Source organism: Micromys minutus (genome assembly GCF_963924665.1).
Source record: "Micromys minutus genome assembly, chromosome: 27".
Lineage (NCBI taxonomy): Eukaryota > Metazoa > Chordata > Mammalia > Rodentia > Muridae > Micromys > Micromys minutus.
Genome location: NC_137962.1, coordinates 23,839,755 through 23,862,727, shown reverse-complemented (window position 1 = coordinate 23,862,727; position 22,973 = coordinate 23,839,755). Strand labels below are relative to the sequence as shown.

The 22,973-nt window shown below is 45.2% G+C and overlaps 1 protein-coding gene across 3 annotated transcripts in view; it reads right to left on the bottom strand.

Moving 5' to 3' along the window:
* Window positions 1-11,116: 11,116 nt before the first annotated feature.
* SLC38A1 (solute carrier family 38 member 1) overlaps window positions 11,117-22,973 on the bottom strand; it is a 66,376-nt gene continuing 54,519 nt past the window's right edge. For all 3 annotated transcript variants that reach the window (XM_080938822.1, XM_080938821.1, XM_080938820.1), the window contains exons 11-16: window positions 22,433-22,512; window positions 20,848-20,948; window positions 18,384-18,502; window positions 17,818-17,959; window positions 17,625-17,722; window positions 11,117-15,752 (exon numbers count right to left, since the gene is read on the bottom strand). In XM_080938822.1, the coding sequence (XP_080794948.1) occupies window positions 15,651-15,752; window positions 17,625-17,722; window positions 17,818-17,959; window positions 18,384-18,502; window positions 20,848-20,948; window positions 22,433-22,512 (642 nt within the window). In that variant the 3' untranslated portion in view covers window positions 11,117-15,650. The remainder of the gene's footprint in view (window positions 15,753-17,624; window positions 17,723-17,817; window positions 17,960-18,383; window positions 18,503-20,847; window positions 20,949-22,432; window positions 22,513-22,973) is intronic.

Here is a 22,973-nt window from a genome sequence, read left to right as displayed (position 1 = left end):
AGCTACTGGCCTGTAATATAGAGTCGGGTAGATGGCGTACGTTTGTGTGCATTCCCCGTTGCACGGATGCAGCTGCCTCCACCCACAGGCCTTGTTTGTAGAAGAGCCTGTGGCCAGGGAGTTTTCAGAGATTTCTGAGGGGGAACCACATGAGGTTCCTAGGAACATCCCAGAAGTTTCATCCCAAGCCACAGGTGAACAGACATTGTGGTTAGAATGTATTGGGTACACTCTATGGTTGGTCATGACACTAATGCCCTTTAGAGAAAGGACTTTGAAGGACAGGAGGAACAGTCTTTCCTACAGAACAATGCTTTTTTAAAAAATTATTATTCCTTTGATTTTAAACACAAGGAAGAAGATTCATCAGATTTTATTAAGGCTCTCTCTCCCTCCTTCCCCCTCTCTCTCTCTCTCTCTCACACACACACACACAAATCTAAAACACAAACAACAACAATCAGGGAAACAAACAAAAACCAAACAGGATTTTGGTTGGCAAGGTTACCTGTAAAATTATCAGGACATTCTTGCTGTACCCCTTAAGCATCTCCCGGCCACAGGTCATGGGCACTTCTAGGGATGCTAGCCAACAGACAGATGTGGACCCATAACCAAACCCCTAAGGGAAAGATCTGGGCATAAGGACATTATGTGAGCATCAAAGACATCTTTGAAAGCTGTGATTGGAGATCAGATCTCTCCTTCGTGCCTTTCCAACCTATCAGAATTCTTCAGGAAAGGAAGTCAGGGCGGGAACTCAAGGCAGGAACCTGGAGGCATGAACAGACTCGGGGGCAATGAAGGGGTCTGCTTATTGGCTTTTTCCCTATGGCTTGGTCAGTTTGCTTTCTTATGCATCAAAGAACCACTTGCTTAGAGGTGGCAATACCCACAGTGGGCAGAGACTCCCCACATCAATCATTAACTAAGAATAATGCCCTATGGACTAGATGGAGACATTCTCAACTGAGGTTCCTCTTTCCAGATAACTTGAGCTTGGGTCAAGTTGATGAAACAAAGCCAGCTAGGACTTCCCACAAAATCTTCTGAAAAGAAGAACCTGCCATTTTAGGGAGCTCTCTCTCCCTCTTCCTCTCCCTCCCCTCTCCTCCTCCCCCTTTCCTCCCCCCTCCCTTCCTCTCGCTCTCCCTTTCCCTTTCTCTTTGTCTCCCCCTCCCTCCCTCCATACCCTTCCCTCTCTTTGTGTGTATGTGTGTGCACATGCGAATATGTACACATGCACACGTGAGTGTGTCTTTCTCTCTCTCCCCATACTCCAACTCCCCATCATCCCACATCTCAGAGATCAATACCAGTTCAGTTCCTGTTGGGGAAGGGGCAGTGACCTCTTCAGCTACTAGCCTGGTAAAGAGGATGGTATTCAGGAGCTACTGATCCAGGAAAGAGGACTTCTATGTGGCAGGCTCTTGGGGCTGGTTCAGGGGCTATGGTCAAATTTAAGTTGACACTATGTTTGGCACTCTAGCTGAAAGACCATCTGTCATCTGACAGTTTTGACACACTGACATTGTCTGCCATTTGCTTACAGCCAGAATACTATTGTTGAGGCCATTTCCCAACTGACAGAACTTATTCTTAGCCCACGGGCTAGGGGGTCTTTGATTTTTCTCCCCAGGTTTTGATATAGTTTCTCACTTTTGAGTCTAGTATCAGAGGGCCTGAACATTAAACATATCCCAGAACAGGATAACTATTTCTAGAAAAGTCCTGTATAGTAGCAGTTGAACAAAGACCAGCCTGGGGTGAGGGGACAGCATGGTGGCCAAAGGGATCCTGCTCATCTGGGGCTCAGTTGGCTGGTTCCTGGAGGTCAGCCCAGGGTCTTCCACTGCCTCGCAGGTGCATGGATCTGCTTCTGGGATACACTTGCTGGGTGCTCCTCAGGTGGGGGACTCTGTGAACTGCACTTCTTGATCCTGATGTGAGGGACCCAGGAATCCACAGTAGCAACCTTAGTGACTGTAGGATTGGACATAATGACAAGATCCTTGTTGGCACTTAGGGAAGGTGTCTCCTTGATTATTCTGTTACAAGGACGTCATCTCCAGGATAGAATGGGAGGAGCCTCCATGGTCCTCGTTTCTAGATCTCCCTGTGTAAGTTCTCAAAGGACTTGTTGGAACTTGGCTAATGGGTAATAGATGTCAGCAGCTAGTTAGGTTCAAGACCATGAAGCAAATCTCTTGGAAGAAAGGGTCTACCAGAGATTGCTTCCCAGGGGCAGATTTGGAGGACGTAGGATTAGAAAAGTAGATTCAGCCGGTGTAGTTATGGTGTTAGATAAGCTCCCCCCCCAAAGGTAGGGGAGCCAAACCACCTATAAAGCAGAAGAGTCTAGGTAACAATTGTGGGCCAGTTCTAGCTGGTCTTGATAGTAAGTAAAGGGACTCAGGCCTGCATGAGAGTGACCTGCGTGTCAGAAATGGAGGGTGTGGCCAGCCTAGCTCTGGCAGGCCTTTGCCCTTCCCCCTATGCCTTGCTTAAAAAAAAAAATTCCATTAGATTACATCCCTAAAGCTACCCACAAGTTCTATTTCCTTTTTTGGCCACTTCCTCCTCCTGAGGCTGACTATCAAGGTCCAGCTATCAAAGTATTAAAGTCCAGCAATCAAAAGCCCCTTTTAGCTCACCTAATTCACATGCCCAATCAAAATTAAATACCTCATCCTAGGACTGGGTTTTCTCCTTTACCTTTTTTTTTTTTTTTTTTTTTTAATGTATGAGTACACTGTAGCTGTTTTCTGACACACCAGAAGAGGGCATCTGATTCCATTAAAGATGGTTGTGAGCCACCATGTGGTTTCTGGGAATTGAACTCAGGACCTCTGTAAGAGCAGTTAGTGCTCTAACTACTGAGCAATCTCTCCAGCCCCTCCTTTACCTTTATAATCTGTCGTTTTCCTATGGGCCAAGTCTGTCTCCTCTCTATCCAGAGGCAGTCCTTTGGCTCCAGGACAATACCCATCTCTTATCCCTTGTTTCTTTCTTTTCTCCCTTATCCTCTATCCCTTGACTTTGTCTCTTCTTCCCTGACCTTTGTCCCTCTGAAGGAAATAATTCTCCTTTGTGCTGAGAACTTGGTCTTGGGGATCCTGAGCTGATACTTTTCCTAATGACGAGAAAAGTTGAACATAGGGAACCTCAGATCATTTCTTTCTGTTTTGTAGAACTGAATCAGTTGAAGGCTAGTATTATAATTTCAGCTTCTCTAGAAATGAGCTTTCCCACCTCCATCACCCAGGGGATACTGGGATCATGCCTCCTGACAAAAGAAAGTTAGGGGTTTTTGTTTGAGTGTCTGAAGAACTAAGTCTTCCTGATGTTTGAGAAGGCAGGTGATTGGTAACTTCAGCAATGAGAAGAGGGAAGACAGAGAAAGCCTACCCCATCCCTACTCCATGCTACCCATGGCTCAGCTCCTGCCGTCTTCTGGTTCCTCCTTTAGCTTTTCTTATGGCCTCTGTGCTCTGTAGTCCTATCCGTATCAAAGGTATTTTCGATGTAGTCATTCATCAAGACACTTGCTTTGCCATGTGAGGTTTATAAAGGCTTGTCTGTCACAGACAGGGTGACTCCTCAATGACAAAAGTCCTAAAGCCATCAATGGCAAAGCAGGGGTCTGTGATTGGGAGGGGGAAATGGCCATCCAAGGACCATTGGGATAGAAGAGTCCATGGCTTAAGAACTAGACATCACAAGTACAGCAATGTCTGCTGACTTCCAAAGATCTCTGCCCATAGTGACAAGGCCAGTGCAGCTAAGGGAATGTGTTGGCTGGTTTTGTGTCAACTTGACACAAGCTAGAGTTGGCAGATAGAAAGGAGTCTCCATTGAGGAAATGCCTCCATGAGATCCAGCTGTGTGGCATTTTCTCAGTTAGTGCTCAATTGGGGAGGGTCCAATCCATGGGCTACCCCTGGGAGAATGGTCCTAGTTTCTGTGAGAAAGAAGGTAAGCAGCACCCCTCGCTGGCCTCTGCATCAGCTCCTGCCTTCAGGCTTCTGCCCTGGTTGAGTTCCTGTCCTGACTTCCTTTGGTGGTGAACAGCAATGTAGAAGTATAAACTGAATAAATCATTTTCTCCCCAACTTGCTTCTTGGTGATGATGTTTTGTCGCAGCAACAGAAACCCTAAGATGTCTGAGATGGGAAAGACGCACCAGAAAGTGATCAGTAAACACCCCTCCCCTTTTGCACAGCTTTAAAGTAACCATGGGAGAACCCCGAGGACTCACTACCATTGAATGTACTGCCTGTGGAATGAGTTTCCTAACCATAAAAGGACAGGCAGTCACCACTTTCTGCTCAGAGACTTTCTTTGCTCACTCTCTATCCTCACATAGGTACCAAACACAGGCCAGAAAAAAGATGCAAGAGAAATGCCTCAGGACCATGAAGGACTTCATCACTAACTCATTTTAAAAGCTGCCACCACCTAAAAACATGGCACACGCAGCCTAGTGTTACATGGCTTCAGTTGCAGGAACAACCCTATGGAAGTACAGGGGGCACAGACAACGGGGTCCAGGCATAGTGTAGGGGGGGTGACCTTCCCCATGGGTCTTTTCCAGGAACATAGTCCAGCAGGCACATGGAAAAGAGCAACCAGAAATGGCAAGTGGAGAAGCTGCCCTTTCCTACCCACTCTTCCTCCTCAAGATGATTGAACCCTTGGGGTCTGATCCCACTGTTAGGTTTGGTTAGGTGTGACATTACAATGCCCTGGTCATATGAGATCAGGTGCACTGTTCTGACAGAATCTAATTGCTTACGCTCCCTGCTCCTGGAGGAGGTGGGGCTGACTGAGGATTCCAGAAGTGCTCCTTGTGGTTGGAGAGGCACTACCAGATGGGTATGCTCACTTCTGAGTGCTCTTTGAGGCTCTCAGTCGGGTATCTCAACCTTGAGGAAGGTTCTTGAAGCCCAGAGAAGGCCCCTAAGAACTGCACTGGGAATGTTGGTGCTCCTCTAGGAAATCAATGAGCTTGCTCCATGGGATGTTCAGAGAAACCAACACAGGGAAAAGACAGAAGGTCGAGTAAGATGTTGAGAAAGTCAAAGTTACTCATTGGCACAGCAAACAGTTTCATGCAGGATGGATGTCGCTAGAGCTGCCTGGCTTGGGTCTTTTCATTGGGTCCTTGGGACTCAGCCTTAAGACAAACAGTGGAGGTGAATTTTTAACATACTATGGTAGACTTAGCCTCCAGGTTCTCCCAGGATCCTTCAGTCCCTACCTAGCATACCACGCCCTCTACCCTGAACTTTCTAGCCACAGAACTGAGTGAGACCCCCACATAGACATGGAAGCTGAACAATGCTCTACTCAATGATAACTTGGTCAAGAAAGAAATAAACAAATTAAAGACTTTGCAATTTAATGAAAATGAAGACACATCATACTAAAACTTATGGGACACAATGAAAGCAGTGCTAGAAGGAAAACTCAATAGCTCTGAGTGCCTCCAGAAAAGAAACTGGAGAGAGCTTACACTAACAACTTGACAGCTCACCTGAAAGCTCTAGAACAAAAAGAATCAAATACTTCCAAGAGGAATAGACTGCAGAAAACAATCAAACTCAGGGCTGAACTCAACCAAGTTGAAACAAAAAGAACTGTACAAAGAATCAACAAAACCAGGAGATTGTTCTTTGAGAAAATCAACAAAATAAACTTAACCAGAATAACTAGAGAGCACAGAGACAGTATCCAAATGAATAAAATCAGAAATGAAAAGTGAAACATACCAACAGAAATTGAGGAAATTTTAAAAAATCATATGGAAACTGGAAAATATGTTGGAAATGGACAATTTTCTAGACAGATACCAGGTACCAATGCTAAATCGGGATTAGATAAAACATCTAAACAGTCCCATAACCCTGAAGAAATAGAAGCAGTCGTTAAAAGTCTCCCAACCAAAAAAAGCTCAGGACTAGATGGGTTTAGTGCAAAATTCTATCAGACCTTCAAAGAAGACCTGATACCAATACTCTTCAAATTATTCCACAAAGTAGAAACAGAAAGAACACTACCCAATTCGTTCTATGAACCCAAATTACACTTATACATAAACCACACAAAGAACCCACCCTAAAAAAAAAACCAGACCAATCTCCCTTATGAACATCAATGCAAAAATACTCAATAAAATTCTTGCAAACTGAATCCAAGAACACGTCAAAATGTTCATTTATCATGATCAAGTAGGCTTCATCTTAGGGATGCAGGGATGGTCCAATATACAGAAATCTATTAATTGATATAAATAAACTCAAACAGAAAAAAAACTACATGATCATCTTATTAGATGCTGAGAAAGCATTTGACAAAATTCAACACCCCTTCGTGGTAAAAGTCTTGGAAAGATCAGGAATTCAAGGCTCATACCTAAACATAGTACAAGCAACATACAGCAAAACAGTAGCCAACATCAAAGTAAATGGAGAGAAACTTGAAGCAATCCCACTAAATTCAGGGACTAGACAAGGCTGCCCACTCTCTCCTTACCTATTCAATATAGTACTGGGAGTCCTGGCCAGAGCAATTAGACAACAGGAGGAGGCCAAAGGGATACAAATTGGAAAGGGAGAAGTCAAAATATCACTATTTGCAGATGATCTGATAGTATACTTAAGTGACCCCAAAAATTCCACCAGAGAACTCCTAAACCTGATAAACAAATTTATCGAAGTGACTGTATATAAAATAACTCAAATCAGTAGCTTTCCTTTACATAAAGGATAAACAGGCTTAGAAAGAAATTAGGGAAATGACACCCCTCACAAGAGTCACAAATAAGATAAAATACCTTGGTGTGACTCTAACCAAACAAGTGAAAGATCTGTATGACAAGAACTTCAAGTCTCCGAAGAAAGAAACTGAAGAAGATCTCAGAAGATGGAAAGTTCTCTCATGCTCATGTATTGGCAGAATTAGTATAGTAAAAAGGGCCATCTTGCCAAAAGCAATCTACAGTTTCAAGGCAATCCCCATCAAAATTCTAACTCAACTCTTCATAGAGTTAGAAAGAGCAATTTGCAAGTTTATTTGGAGTAACAAAAATCCCAGGATAGTGGGAAACTATTCTCAACAATAAAAGAACTTCTGGGGGAATCACCATCCCTAACCTCAAACTGTATTACAGATCAACAGTGATTAAGAAACATCATGGTATTGGTACAGAGACAGGTAGGAAGATCAATGGAACAGAACTGAAGACCCAGAAATGAAAACACACACCTATGGTCACTTGATCTTTGACAAAGGAGCTAAAACTATCTAGTGGGGGAAAAAAAAACACCATTTTCAACAAATAGTGCCGGTTCAACTGGTAGTCATCATGTAGAAGGATGCAAATTGATACAATCTTATTGGCCCTGAAAGTTTATTTTAAGGAGACCGGAGAACATGACAACCATGAGCTATTGCAGCAGCCGTTCAGGTCCAGTCTCCTCATCAAACAGAACTCTGCTCCCTGAAGCCTGCCCACGGCTGTTACAGGCTACAGGCTAATACTGGGATCCTCTGGATGGCCTTCCCCAGAGGGATGGTGCACCAAGAACCTTAAACCACTGACTGCTGACATTCCAAGAGCAGACACTTGGGCCCAGGCTTCTGAGCTGACGGTCCCTTAGACATATTGCAGGCTGAGCCCGTGCAGCCTGCGTGTACTGGGCTGTTTTCAATCCAGAAGCAACAGGTTTATGTGCACCAAGTGCCAACCCAAGATTCAGCAGAACAGAATCCCCAAGGGCAGGATGACCTGAGGCGAAAGGCTTCCCTGAGCTAACAGGGTTTTAATGCTCCATTCCATGGCTACAGAAGGAAGCCATAGCTCTTTCTTTCTAAGCCATCAGTGAATGTCAGGGCAGGAGAATCTGCCCAACAAAACAGAATTAAACTTCTCTGTGCTTACTGGACACCGTGACCGAGAACCCTGTGCTTTGGCAAAGCAACGTAGCCCTGGCCTGCCTTGAAAGGCCATGCTAGAGAACACTGCTTGTTTGACAGGTGTGTCAAACAAGTGTACGGGGCTCATGCCTGCAAAATGTTCCCAAGAAAACTGGCCTAGAAGCAATCTTATAGGCCTGTACCTTGCGCCCTAGTTCCAGAGGCAGGGTGCTAATCTTGTTTAGGCTAACAAAGGGCACTTCCTCATAGACCAGGGACCTCATCCTTAGGAACATTCACGTAGAAAGGAATTCTCTTAAATATATAGATATTACAGGTGAACGCAACCGTTTCTTAGGTTGGCTTTTCTAGCTTTGAGCTAGAAAAAAGTATGATAAACTTTTAAAGCTGTATTCTACTGCACCAGGAGCTACTCGGTACTGCACAGTTCTAGACTGCAAAGGAAGCCTTTATGGTCACCTAACAACAAACCACACCTCTACAGATACACAGGCCAGCCATACTTACCGAGAACAGCCATTTTATTACCAACAATAATTTATGAGACGTTTTATTGTGTCAGGAATTTTGACTTTGAGAGCAGTTTAAAAAAATGCTGGGTAAACATTGAGTGAACAAAGTACATGTCTCTCCTGGATTGTGCTGTTCTGTGTATCCTACAGGTTGTTTTTGTGCCCTACCTTTATTTCTTTAGCTTACTTTTGTCTTTGAGCTGTTCTACAGTCCTGTAACTTGTAGCAAACTGATTAGAGACAGAAACTCTTATTGTCCAGAGATAACAAAATGAATTCTGGTTGAGACATTAACAGACTCAACCTCTTGAGATCAGTCATAAACCAAATTGCTTCTATGTCTGCTCTTGAATTCTTCTTTGAACCTTCCAACGAGGTTTGTGCTAAAATATTGAACCTAGAGACTTGTGTTTTTTTTTAATGCTCCAGGTTCTTACTACATAGTCCCAGGCTTAGTCTCAAACTCACCATGAAGATGGCCCTCACCCCGCCTCCTTCTCTTGGGTGTGCTACCATGTCTGACTTTGTAAAACATCTTTAAACCTCCTGTTCCTTCGTTATTAAACGAGCTAACGTTGGGTATGGTGATTAAACGAGCTAACGTTGGGTATGGTAGCTCATGGCCCTGATCCCAACACTGAGGAGGCTGATGTAAGAAGATTGCCATGGAGTCTGGGACCAGCCTGGTCTACGTAGTGAATTACAGGCTAGCCTGGGCTACAGAGACCGGTCTTAAATAAACGAAAGCAGCAAGGCATGGTTTTACATCATGTCTTGAGTATACAGCTTGTTCTCCCTTATTCTGTATGTGGGCCTATGTGTTGTTTAAAGTCTTTATCTTGAGTTCTCTTTAGATGTAATGTGATCTAGGATAACGGTCCTTGAAAACCATCCCTCCCCTCCCCCTTTGAATTTATTCCGAAATCTTTATCTTCCCCATAGATTCTAAAGAACACCTTTCTAGTATTATTTGTGCTTCCATGGTGACAGTTATTTTTTTTTAAAGATTTATTTATATTATAAGTAAACTGTAGCTATCTTCAGACACACCAGAAGAGGGCATCAGATTTCATTACAGATGGTTGTGAGTCACCATGTGGTTGCTGGAATTTGAACTCAGGACCTCTGGAAGAAGAGTCAGTGCTCTTAACCACTGAGCCATCTGTCCAGCCAATTATTTTTATGCCAATACCAACTCGTTTTAGTGCTCATAGCTTTAAGAAGAATTGATAATTATTCTGTAATTCTGACATGTTAAATCTAGCAAGTAGATCATAATTTAACTTGAATTAGTCTAAACTTGAAAGTGTCCAGAGGGTTTTTATTTTCCTCTCAAGGCTCAGTCATTTGGGTCTCATCCATCCTCTCCAGACAAAGTTAAACATATTAACCTCTTCAGGATGTAGGAAACAGGGCCCAAGGTGCAGTTTTTAAAATCCAGGGGTGAGACAGAGCATCCTTAGCCTAAGGATGTTACAGACAACAAAATTTGACACTCACACATACGCACACAAACACATAGATACACAAACACACAAACATGGTGACAGCGGGCAGGAGTCAGAGCTACCAAATTGGCTCATACTCTATCAGTGTGTAAATTCTTCCCTTGTTTGGCTTGAAAATGTTCATTACTCACACCTTTTGCCTGTGTGACTTTACAGGTTAAGAACTGTATAGGGTATGGCGGTACCCACCTTCAATCCCGGCACTCAAGGGGCAGAGGTAAATCATGGTTGAGTTCCAGGGCGGCCTGGTCTAATAGTGAATCCCGGGACACCCACCTGTACCCTACATAAAGAGACACTGTCCCAGAGACACAAACACACAAAACAAACACACAACACAAAAGACACGTAAGAGTAATGATATCAGCTTTATTCCTAAGGAAGCTAGGTTAGGGTATCCAGCTTGGGCACCCTAGTTCCTACTTCTACCTAGAGATCTGCATGTACCACTGTGGTACATAGTTCATAGGGTGGACTGTTATCAACAGGCCAGGGAGACATGGCCAGCCTTACACCTAGCCACAAGAGGGGCTGGGGGTGGGGAGTCCAAGGTATCCTTGCAGTAACTATTCACAGGAAGGATTCATGCATCTGATCCTGGCCTTTTTGCCTGTGCACCAAAACCTTAAAGTGTCAAGAACAGTTGATGGAAAGAAATGGCAAAGCTGGGCCATTTCTTCCCAGAGCTTCTTAAAGAAACACAAGTATCTAGAGGATTCCGTATTCTATAGTTGCTACAATGTATCTATCTGCAAGAGGGCAGAGGTTGGATACACTGTGTACAGCCTACTCTGATTCTGAGGAATGGAGAAATGTATTCCAGATCCCATGATACCATTAAAAACAAACAAATATAAACAGCCTAAAGACAGGATTTTTCTGTATAGTCCAGGCTGGCCCACTTTGCATTCCCTTGTCTTGGTCTCCCAAGATGCTGGATGACAGGCTTGTACCACCAGGCCCAGCTAAAGTCTGTCATGAAGATAAAACACCCAGGAACTAGAATCATGGCGCATGGACAAGGACTGCCCCCAGCTACTCTCAGTAGCACAAAGAGCCCTTTAACTCTGCTTCCTGGAGAATCACACAAGACACCATAAGTACTTTAATTCACATTTTTAATGTTTGAAAACTATGTTAACACTGCATTTATAGAACATAACTTCTTACACTTTTTGTTTTATTTATACCACACCCCAAAGGGGAAAAAATACCCAACTTTATGTGATGGACAGTGAACAGGCCTTGTTACCTGTGTTCCACTTTGGATGCCCACCTGAAATCATTTACAGGGTTTTTACATTAGTAAAGTAGTGGTGTGCTACATGTGCTGAGTCCGACGGGGAATCTAAGACACGCTGGCCTCTAGAGACTGAACCGCGTACCGAGGGTTAAGATTCAAGTGTTTGGAGGAGGGGGGACAGACGAGACAGTCTATGTTGGCGCCAAGGCTAAAAGGCAGACATGCAAGACCTTCAAAAGCTGAAAGACAACAGATGTTCTTCCTATCTTTGCTCATATTAATGTTTAGCTCTCAAGAATCCCAAAGTTTGGGAAACAGCAATTCCATTATTTTTTTAAGAAAAAGGAAAATACCTTCCCTAACTTCTGTTTTCACAAATCCCAGGTAGTAGCATCAACATTAACTGTGAAAGAACATAATGTTGAGAAAATGTCTCACTCTGGGCATGTCTGTTTTTATGTGACATTGATTTTTTTCCCCCTAAACCACCCTTATCTGTAGCATCTAGACAACAGATCATAATACCAGCATTAGAAATCAGAGCAGTTATTTTCCAGACATTTCTTTTTCCTTTTCCAAACAGTTTTAGGCTCCAGATTTACATTGACGGAACTATGGGAAAGAAGGTAAAATTCTTCTAATTCCCAAACAAAACTGCTAACACCTATGAGAACATGTATTTGTTATATTCGGAATACTAGTGACCTCTATTTCTGTGTGGATCAACACCTGCAAAAATATACAGCCTCCTATGTATTTACAACATATTTACATACAAATGAAGGATTCCTAAAGTGAGCCTCAGCTGCATAGATTCTTCAAGTCTGTGAACAGATAGACCCAGTGTTCTTCCTCCGGGAAGCCCCAGAAGACACCTGCATCTACTGGAAATCAGCATTGTTCTCTATGGGCCCACCCCTTCAGACTTAGCCTTACTTTCAGGCATTACCTACAACCCAACTCTGAAGCCCCAAGTCTTTTATTATCAGCAATTCACTGCCTTTTAGAGGACTATGTTCTGTTACAGAAGGATTCTCAGACCTGCCATCCTGAGAGAGAAACATTGTAACATTGCTAACTAAGAGTGTGACATCTTTTTCTGAGAGCCTGGATGCTCCTGAGAACAGGCAGCGCACCCTTCTCAAAGCCTAGCAGGCTAATCAGATGAACGGAGGCTTTGCTCTACAGTATAAACCACAGATGACCACACCTCCCACCAACGCCCTAGTCCGATTTATGATGCCACCTCGCACTGCGCTCCTGAGACAGACCAGGCTCTGGTCCCTTGCAGCTCCCCCAGCAGTGCAGACTTGTCACTAGAACACTCCATGTATTGATCTTTTCTATTTTGCAGGGCCAGGAATGAACTTCACCAGGCCAGCGCCCCAGCCCACCATGGACACGGTCCCCCAAACACTCAGCAGTGCCCTTAGGGCTGCATTTGCAAAAGGCATTTTAAAAAATTTACCTAGGTTTTCTGAAAGCCTCACAATTGGAATCTTTATAGCTATAAAAAAATAGACTTAGTGGCTCAGGCTAGGTTCCCTAAAGTGCAGGCACCCCAAGTTTCACTCAAGTCCCTGGCACTGCACTAGCAGCAGGGTCAGCACACAGCCAGGGGCTGCTCATGATGCGCTCTCTTTCCTGCACCTGCAGACACTGGCAAGGGGTCCGTTTCTACCCTTCCTGGTTCTCATACCTCACACCAGGAACCAATCACCTTCTGAGGTTGGACTGATTGGAGAAGGCTCTGGGGAGGACTAGCCGCCGCAAAGCAAATAACCCAATGAAGAAAACTCCATTCCAGGTGACAAAGCTTTGGAATATGTTCTCCCTGTGACCAGGCCTAGCCCATGCCTAAAAGAGCAGGTTTTCCTTCTGCGCACACTCTGTGAACCTTACTTCTTCTAACAAGCAACACTCATCTAGGAATCTACAGTATTCTGTGTTATAAGAACCAGAGAACAGTTCTACACCCAAAGTTTGAAACTGGCCCTGGCCCTGGTCGGCAGTATGGAGAGCCTGTGTGCCCAAGGAAAACACTGTTTCCCTCAGCAAAGGCTGACTACGCTTGAGTCTACTAATTTAGCAGAAAAATATCTGTTACATTTGACTGTGCTGTTGAATGCTACCTAACATCTGTGATACAGGTATGTTTTGGCTCCAAGTTCATTATTCTGAACAAGAGTAAGAACAGTCCACTTTACAGCGACTACCACAGAAACTACGGAATTACTTGGTGGTACCTGACAAAAGACATTAAGATCCATTGTATTCAAACAAACTCAGGTACACATACAAAAGAACTTTAAAAAAAAGTATCGCTGACATCAAGAACAGTGTGCTTCCTGAAAATAAATATACTGCAAATGATACATTAGTTTCACCAACACAAAGTCTAGAGGTCCAAAAAATTCACACCACATCCCAGAGTTGGTACATCTTTGAATTCACTTTGCAAATGTAAAATTAAACTTGTTACAGAATGAGGGGGAAAAGAGCAAGAAGGAAAAACAGCCTGCAAACTGACTAAATGTGTCTTTTTCAACAGTGCAAACAGAGCTACTGAGGTTGGCCAAATCTCCTTTCCCTTCCCATGACACGGAAAGTGTTTGGGTGAAGGGCAGAGACGGTTGTGGGTCTTACCCCTTTTTTTCTGTCTAGGACTGAACTCGAGGCAGACAGAGTTAATGATACAGTGCTGAACACAGATTTTCCTTCTTCCCCAGGAGCATGGCGGCAGGCGCCCTGATTGCCTACCCTGTCTGCAGGACTTCAGTGTGGCAAGGGACATCTCTGTGTGACTCGTGAGATTCCTAAAGACTTCTGGGGGATTTCAGACAGGAGGAGCCGTGTCTATCACTAAGTGCTGGGCGCCTCTGTTAGCTTCGACTCATCCCGGGTAAGAAGTCTGTGCTCAGTGCGTTTTTGTATCTGAGAATTTCAACCCAAATGCAACCGGCCGAAACACAGGCCGTTTGCAGAGAATGGTGACCATGTGTGTTCCTCGCCTGCTGTAGCTATGAGCAGCCACAGGGATCCCCATCCTCGGGGCAGTGTTGCTCTGGGTTCCCTAGCTGCCATGTCTGAAACTCTTACTCCTTGAAATTTCCCTCTGCTCCTCTTACAAGGGGCTGGGGAGAGTAGGCAGCACTGCCTTCTTGTCTGGGTCACACGGGGCAGACATGATGGGATAAAAGGAAGAAAAAAAAAACACAGACGGGGAGGGGCCTCCTGTTGTCCCCAGTCGGGGCAAGAAGGGACACACAGTGACTTCAGCGGGTCTCCACTAAGTCCCTCTTGGGAGGTTTACCTTCAGGACTGGATGGAGAGTTAATGAAGAATAGAAATGAGGCTTATTTAAGGTACAAAAATCTTCTATTCGTAGTAACCTAGATTTATAGATATAAAACAAGTCTTCTAAAGACTCCATTAAAGTAAAGTCCCCAATATAAAACAGACTGACCTGTCCTAGGACATCCTTAGGTACATGCTCTTCTCTGTTGCAAAAAAGCTGGTGGGCATGACTTACCTGCTGCCTGGCTTATAAACCAACAAATCATTTCCCCCCTCAACAATATGGGTGTGGGCTGAGGGTTGTCTGGCTAAGAAACATGTCCTTGGGCATTTGGACAGTCTTATTTGTCATCACGGGACCCAAGGGATCCCAATCAGGTGACTCAGCCTAGAGTAGATGCCGGGGGGGGGGGGTATGAGGGGGAACAAAGCTTCATTCCTGAGATCTCTCGAATGTGTATTTTAATATATGTACAGAGGCGCTGTGCCCAAGCCTTTCCAGCTACAGATACTCCCAGGGAATGGCTCCCCATGGGAGCAGGATGGAGTACCAGCAGGCCTAGGACAGTCCACATCGGGTAATCAGAGCTGCCTAAATATTGGGCATGTTCAGACAGCCATGGCACGCAACCTGTTTCTCAAAGGATTATCCCCGTGTGCTATGTTAACCAAAATAGGCAAATTATTTATGAAACCTTTTTTTTTTTCTGAAACCGTATTTTTTTTTCTGTAAAGCAAAATAAATATATACAATTCAAGATTATTTTCTCTTCTAAAAAGATACAGACAGCGTGATAGGAGCGTCAGTAGGAAAACGATTTCAGGAGCTGGGTATCTAACAAGTGAAGACAACTGTTGATCACGTTTCCAAAAGTTCTGAGAGAGAGAAGCCACGTCAGTGAGGAGAGGGAAGGAGAACTCTGGGAAGGGCTGGGGGGAAAATGGCTGCACGAAATCTGGAGAAGCGGAAATCCACCATCCCTAAGCGGAGGTTCCCAAGAGGGCGCGAGTCTTCTAGAAGAGAGTCTCTGTGGCGCAACCCAGGAGGAACCCTGCGCGCTTCTGTTTCTGTAAACTTGCAAAAGAAGTGGCGAAGGGCTTCTGAAGGGGACTGGATGGGTGCGAGCGGATGCCGGGCTGTCGCTGCTGGTTTCAGTGGCCTTCGTCATTGCCGGATGAGCAAGCCCAGTCGTAGATGACTAGGGGGATGCTGATCAGGGAGAACAACACCCCCAGGCCCAGGAAAAGGGCCGCCTGAAGCAAGGAGACATGGGTTATTTCCAACATGGCCGACATTTCCCAGGTGCACCCTGGGAAGAATAGAAACCTCCACCCTCCTTCATAGAGTCCCTGGGTATTTGGATTTTGTTACGACCGTGGCTGAACTTTCAAGACTCTCTTCTCTGCACGACAGGCAAACAGCAAGCAGTTCTGCTGATTTAACTTTTACTCCTGACTTCCGGGTCACCTTGGGTGCCTGTGTGCTACAAATGACTGGGGTCTCCTTATGAGTTCCTCTCTACAAGAATCACAGTCTAATAAGCTGGGCGTGGTGGTGCATGCCTTCAGTCTCAGCACTTGGCAGACGGAGGCAGGTAGAACCCTGTGAGTTACAGACCAGCCTATTCTATATGGGAGTTCCAAGCCAGCCATGGTTAGCGTTACAGAGTAAGACATTGTCTCAAAATAAAAGCAGAAAAAAAAAAAAAACAAAACAAACCAAAACCCCAAAACAAACAAACAACCCCCCCAAAAAAACCAAAAAACCAACAACTCGAAAAAGCTTTAGGAAACCTAGCCAGCTCATTTTGTTAGCTATTACCGATCAGTCCACATTAATACTGAGAAACAAACGGTTCTGCTTGTAAAAGTGAAGTGTATGTTGGTTTGATCCCAGGGTATTGGCAGCAGGGCAAAACTAAGTGATCTGAAAAGAAAGGTAGACAGACGAAGGCCACGTGTGGGTCAGCCAGCCCAGCACCCGGGGTACACTTAGTGTACACACTGCTTGAATTTGACAAAGTTTCCCACAAACGTTGTGGGCTGGGGGCTCATGAGAACCAGGAGTTTAACTGGAACTGGAAGGAGTTGAAGCTATGGAAACAGTGGGAAATGGAGTAGCTGGTTGCTCTAACACGCCATGGTCACACAGAGCTGTGTGACCTAGCTGTGTCCCTAGTCACACAGAGCTCCTGTCTCATACTCTTTGGGAGACTCAGTTTTAGTATGTGAGCAGGTCCGGAGAAGCCTGCAGAAGTCGCGGGCAACAGGCCTCCTCTGTTTGTAGCTTCAGTAGGAGTTGGTGAATGTTCTGCCTTGGGAACCATTTCTTCCTTCCTAGCCTTGTGAGGACTCTCTGTACAGGGACAGGGTATCTGGGACTTGCGGCTTTAAGGATGATTCTCTTGGGAAACTAGGGTTCTACCAGCCTTGATGATCCCTCTTCCACATGCATGGGAACCATCTGTCCCTGCTTGTTTCTCTGCTCTGGGTCCAGAGACTAAGGCGACACGTGTGTCATGTGACTGCAGTGCCTATACCATCTGGGAGGGAGGCAGCTCCCCAGCCAAGCAAAATGGCTCTCCAGAGGAGATGGAGCCACTTTCCCCCTGTTCCTCACTGTCCGAGCATACCACCTTCAATATGCCCTTGAACCTCTGCAGATCCACAAGCAGTCCCAATATAGAAAGGTGGTTCTGAATCCAGATCTGCTTGTTCTAATGCATTTCAGTCAAATCATTAAAATAAACAAAACAACAACAACAAAAACAAACAAACAAAACCAAACCAGAAAAACCTCCAAAAAAACCCAAAAAAACCACCCTGCCTGTGTCCTGAGTTTCCTTAGGGAGCCAGATGGTGAGAAATCACTTCCAATCTTGCTAAAGACAAGGTATTGTTCTACAGAGACACAGGAGTGCAAACACCCACTCTTCTTGCCAGCCACTCCCTGAATGAGAACACAGGCAGAGAGGCCCAGTCAGAGCAACGGTAGAAAAGCTACTGAGGCCGGGACGGGTTCTGCTCTGCAGGTTTGGGTCTCCCAAGGGGAGACTGTCTACTTTCGAGTTTAGATGGGGAAGAGTTTAGATCAGAAAAATCGCAGTGCTCTGGCAGAGGACATACCCAAATTCTTTGAGTGCCTTTATCTCCATCCTGGTTTGTGATTTTTAAATAAAGAGACGAAGGCAGAATGAATATCAGCATATTAGCAGACGTAACTCCTGCAAGTTAAGAAAACAAGTGTTTAGGGCCGTTACTGGAAAATTTTAACCACAAAAGACTTCTAGACGCTGTAAAAGGACCAAAAAAGCCTTACCCACGACTCCAAAAATATCCTTCATTGAGGGAATAAAGATCACCAACAAGTTGATGATCACCAAGAGGATGATGGTCACCAAGACATGACGGTACAGGTGGAACTTGGTCTTCTTGGCCAGCTCAAATAGCGACGAACGGACCTGCAAAAAAGCAGAGGTTCCAAAAGGCTCCGGACAGTGGGCTGACCTCCATTCTGAGAAGAGCTTGTTTATTGGTGCATGGAGTTTTCTTAATGCTCGGCAATTGCTTAACAGTTTGAAGGCATGGGGCCTTGACACCAAGCATTCATATCCTCACGTATGAAATAGTAAGTTTCCCTTTGGGTGGGGTAACTTCCACTTGAGTGGTAAGGTAGGACCGAGAGGCAAACACTCCATGTTCTTGTAAAAAGAGAACGGGAAGATCAGAACGCAGATCCAGTCCCTAGAAGCCACACTAACTTAAGGATTCCCACTTGCCGTCTAAGAGGCGTGAGCTGAGCCAAGTGTTAATAACAAGGATCCTGATGTCAGAGAGACCATCCAAAGCCTGGCATACCCCCTTACCCGAAGGCCCTTTACTTACCGTGAAAAATAACACAGGCACCGTAAGGATGACGGCCACAATGACAGCCAGCCTCACAGTCAGGATGAGAATGTCACCTGTGCTCTGGTACTTGTGAAGGAGGTCTGACTGCACCTTTTCTGAAACGAGAGGGGTTCAGGGCTTTTAAAGGGAGACCCTCAAATTGCTCAATAACCGTTCACCTAAATAAGCAAGACTCTGTAAGAGCCAGGAAGGTACGCTGGCTGGCTTTGTGTTGTCTTGACATAAGCTAGAGTTGTCAGAGGAGGGAGCCTCAGTTGAGGAAATGCCTCCATGAGATCCAGCCGTAAGGCATTTTCTCAATTAGTGGAGTGGGTGGGACTGTCCCTGGGCTGCTGTTCTATAAGAAAGCAGGCTGAGCAAGCCATAGGGAGCAAGTCAGTAACATCCCTCCATGGCTTCTGCATCAGCTCCTGTCTCATTGGAGTTCCTGTCCTGACTTCCTTGGGTGATGAACAGTGATGTGGACAGTGTGAGCTGAATCAACCCTTTCCTCCCCAGCTTGCTTTTGGTCACAGTGTTTCGTTGCAGCAACGGAAACCCTGACTAAGACAGAAGGCAAGGTTGTGAAGGTTTTGAAGGGTCTGTGAATGCAAAAAAAAAGGTCCATATGAGCTGAGTGTTGTCAGCTAATTGGGATCTGAAGTCCCCAGTAGAAGAAGCTGCCTAGAATAGGAGGCTTTATTTGTTTTAAAGAACATGTACAGGGTAGCATGAACCCCCTTTCTATTTGCCTTTCCACAGTGAAAGCTCATACCAAATAATGTCAGACTCCTTGCAGGAACCATGGGCCACACAACCCTCTCTCCTTCCCACCTGCTCCTTCTATCTTAACTTCCGGTTGTCAACCAGCAGGCGAGCTAACTCAGCCACCGCCAGAGAGAAGAATTTTCCTCTTTTGCGTCCATTTCTCCCGCACAACAGCCATTAGTGTTTGAGCGACTTCCATTTGCCTCAGCTCACAACCATACAACGTGTTATTTCAAAGGCCGTGGATGCCACAAGGGAAGCTTGAGAAGGGGGGGAAACTGTCACTCTTGACAAATGACCACCCACCCTCTCCCTCCCCTCCGCAGTGTCTCCCCGCCATGGTCTCAAGGCTGTGGGCAAGAAATTCAGATTGTGACACATACCCTCCCCACCATGGTGTCACCAGCTTCTGAGAAAGGACTGGAGGTTATAGTTTAAAAAAACAAAAACCTCATTAGATCAAATTTTCTTCACTTAAAGTGCATTAACCACCTATAAATAGCTAGAGATTCTCCCTCTAACGACATAGAGGGACCCGGGTTCTATTACTGTTGAAGAAAATGGATGAGCAGAGAGGACACGTGACCTGAACAAGGTCACTCAGACTGTGAACCCTAGCTCTCTTTTCTACAGGAAACCTCGGAATGGCATTTTTATAAACACAGGAAAGGTGGTTTGGCAGTGCCGTCCTCTGATGCTTCCGAGATCAATAACCTCCCTCCGAACTACATTAATCCTGTAAATCTGCGTAAAGTTTAGATTATGGTGAGAGTTGAGTCTAAAGAAACACTGCATATAAAGGACAGTCGAGTCTGTTTAAACAGTTCTCAAGCTGCAATGTTAACAGAAAGGCTTAGCAAAACTGGAGGGCCATGGCTGAGAACCCCTTCCCCCCAGGAAAGCCAGCCGCCATCCCGGCAGGGTCAGCAGGACAAACGGACACCGCTTTCTCTCTCAACTTTCGCTTCTATCCTGTGTTATCGCTTTGCTTCCTAGTGGGGCACCAAGTTCCGGCGAACAATTAGGTGCTTTATTTTTAATTAACGTTGGCTGTCATGAGTGTGGGCTCTGCTCTTTCTCACTTTCGGCGTGTGTCTCTCTCACTCCCTTTCTATTAATGGAATCTGACCCAGTTTGCAGTGTCAGATAGGAAAGCCTTCTCTGATGTCGTTTTTTAAAAAATTTTCCTAACATGGCATGCTTCTAAAATGCAGTTTCTCTGAAGAAGAAAAGAGCTCCAGAGGAGAAGAAACAAAAGAATTCATATCATTTTCAGTCATTATTCTACCGTGCAGCTCGAGTGACTATAGAAAGAACCATTTAACCGTTTGCCAACAGGAGAAACAAAACAAAGCAAAACAGAAAACATGGATCTGGGGCTGGAGAGATGGCTCAGTGGTTAGGAGCAGTGACTGCTCTTCCAGAGGTCCTGAGTTCAAATCCCAGCAACCACATGGTGGCTCACAACCAACTGTAATGGGATCTGGTGCCCTCTTCTGGCCTGCAGGCATACATGCAGGTGGAATGCTGTAAACATTATAAATAAATCTTAAACAAACAAACAAACAAACAAACAAAACCAGAAAACATGGGTTGTTTGTTTGCTCTTTGGCTTCAACGTGAAGTTACTTCAGTGTTGGGTTTTCCTGCTGTTTCTAAAGAGAGATAGGTTTGGTCAGCGGAAGTAACTTACCATAAAAGGTCAAGTACCCAAAGATGGCAGTCAGGAAGTACATGACAAACATGGCGAAGAAGGAGATGTTGGAAACCATCTGCATTTTTTTCTGCGACCGGCTGAAAACAGAGACAAAAGAATTTTTGACAATTCTGTGGCTGACTTAAAGCATCACCTGGAACCAGAGACTTGCTCTGCTCAGGCTAATGTATCCCCTGACCAGCTGACCCCCTGCAGTGATGTGGCTTCGTGTAACTCTTTAATAACAAACCGGCGCTGCGAGGCAGAGCCCAGGATTACTCCTGAGTGCCCTAACAATACACCATGTTCTCAGCTGGAGGGTGGACAGTTTTGGCTTTAAAACCATTTGTGGTTGCTTTGGTTTCCTATGCTGACCGGGTACAGGAAAATCCAACCCTTCTGCTGCCTGGGTTCTGGTCTGGCTCAGCCTCAGGTACATTCTGAGTTCTGTATGTCTCTGAGCATTTAAGAGCTTGCAGCTAAGAGGACAGCGGGCTTCAGCTCCCAGGTCAGGCTTACACTGGGGTTGGGATGGCCCTTCAAGCTGAGCTACCAAACAAAGAAAATGTAGCCAGTTAGGGTCCGATAGCAAAGGCGTCATGGGGAGTTTAGAGCACAGGAACACTGGGAAGGACACAGTAAAATGGGGTCACAAACTAAATAGGCACTACTCACTAATGTGTGTGTGTGTGTGTGTGTGTGTGTGTGTGTGTGTGTGTGTGTGTGTATTATAAAGGATATACTTACTAAATTCTCTAAGTTTAGGACCGTATAGGAAGAACAGGGTGTGTCTACATAGATGTAGGCACTTCAAAATTTAAATTTAGCATTATATCTGTTAACTTATCGAGTCAAACGCTTAAGGAGAAACCCTGCCCAGTAATAAGGGATGTCTCACAGGCAGGGGGGTAGTGTACTATTAGAGAAGCTCAGACTGGGGTGGGGGAATGGTTGTGAGTTTGAGGGTAACCTGGGCTACCTACTAAGATGCTATCTTGAAAACGACAACTTTACTTTCAAAACAACTTTAAGTGACAAAACTCAACACAGATACTCTTAACTGACACAGTATTTTGGAGAAACAAACAAACTAAAATGCCCACACTGGGGCTGTGGGTGCAGAAGCTGCTCAGTGGCTGAGAGCACTGCAGGGAGGCAGATTCCTAGAGAGAAGTGAAAAGCTGGTGCTCCCGTAACCCAAGTGCTTAGGGGAAGGAAGGGCAGGGGTGAATTGGGCTTGCTGGCTACCAGCTCAGCTAGAGACTCTGTCTCATGGGGATATGGCAGGCAGAGACACACACACACACACACACACACACACACACACACACACATACATGCAATCACACACGCATGACTAATTACTTAGTTAAGGATGAATAGCTTGTTACTTTCTCAATGTATAGCCAAAGTTACTGCCCATCCTGGAGCCTCCTTAATATAAGGCTTGCTCAGGAATGGCAGGAGAGCCGTGGACACTGAGCCTGGGTGATGAGTCTGAGTTTATCTTCACACGAAGCCTGCCCGTCGGCGGGAGGGCGTGATAACGGACTGGGCACAAAAGCAGAGAAGTGAGTCTTACTCTTTGAGCTCGCTGTAGATCGGCAGGACAGACGGATGGCAGACAAATGCAAATGCAATGGTCGGCAGGGCATACACCGTCTGCTCAAAGGAGAGAGAACACATTCAGGACAGATAGCTTTGCCGCAAAAGTCACGCAGCGGACTTCTGTCGGACTGTGTGATCAGCTTGCTCCTCAGAATCCTAGGATTATGTGAGCAGCTCTTCCAAGGAAGCTTATCCAGTGGAGCCACAGGGCTCTTCTGATAAAGGAGCTTAGACCCGGCTCCCATGGTGAGTGTCAAATACAGACAGTTTGTTGACGCTGTACTAGTAGGAGATGTGAGTCCCCAAGGCAGATGAGAGAAAAGGACAAGACATTGCTACTCTCTAACATCCTTCAATAAATGATGTGACTTGTTGAATGCACACTTAAAAGATGGTATGCAGGCCGGGAGGTGGTGCACCCCTTTAATCCCAACCTGCATCTTGGAAGCAGAGGCAGACAGCTCTCCGAGTTCAAGGTCTACATAGTGAGACCCTGTCTGAAAACAAACAATGGT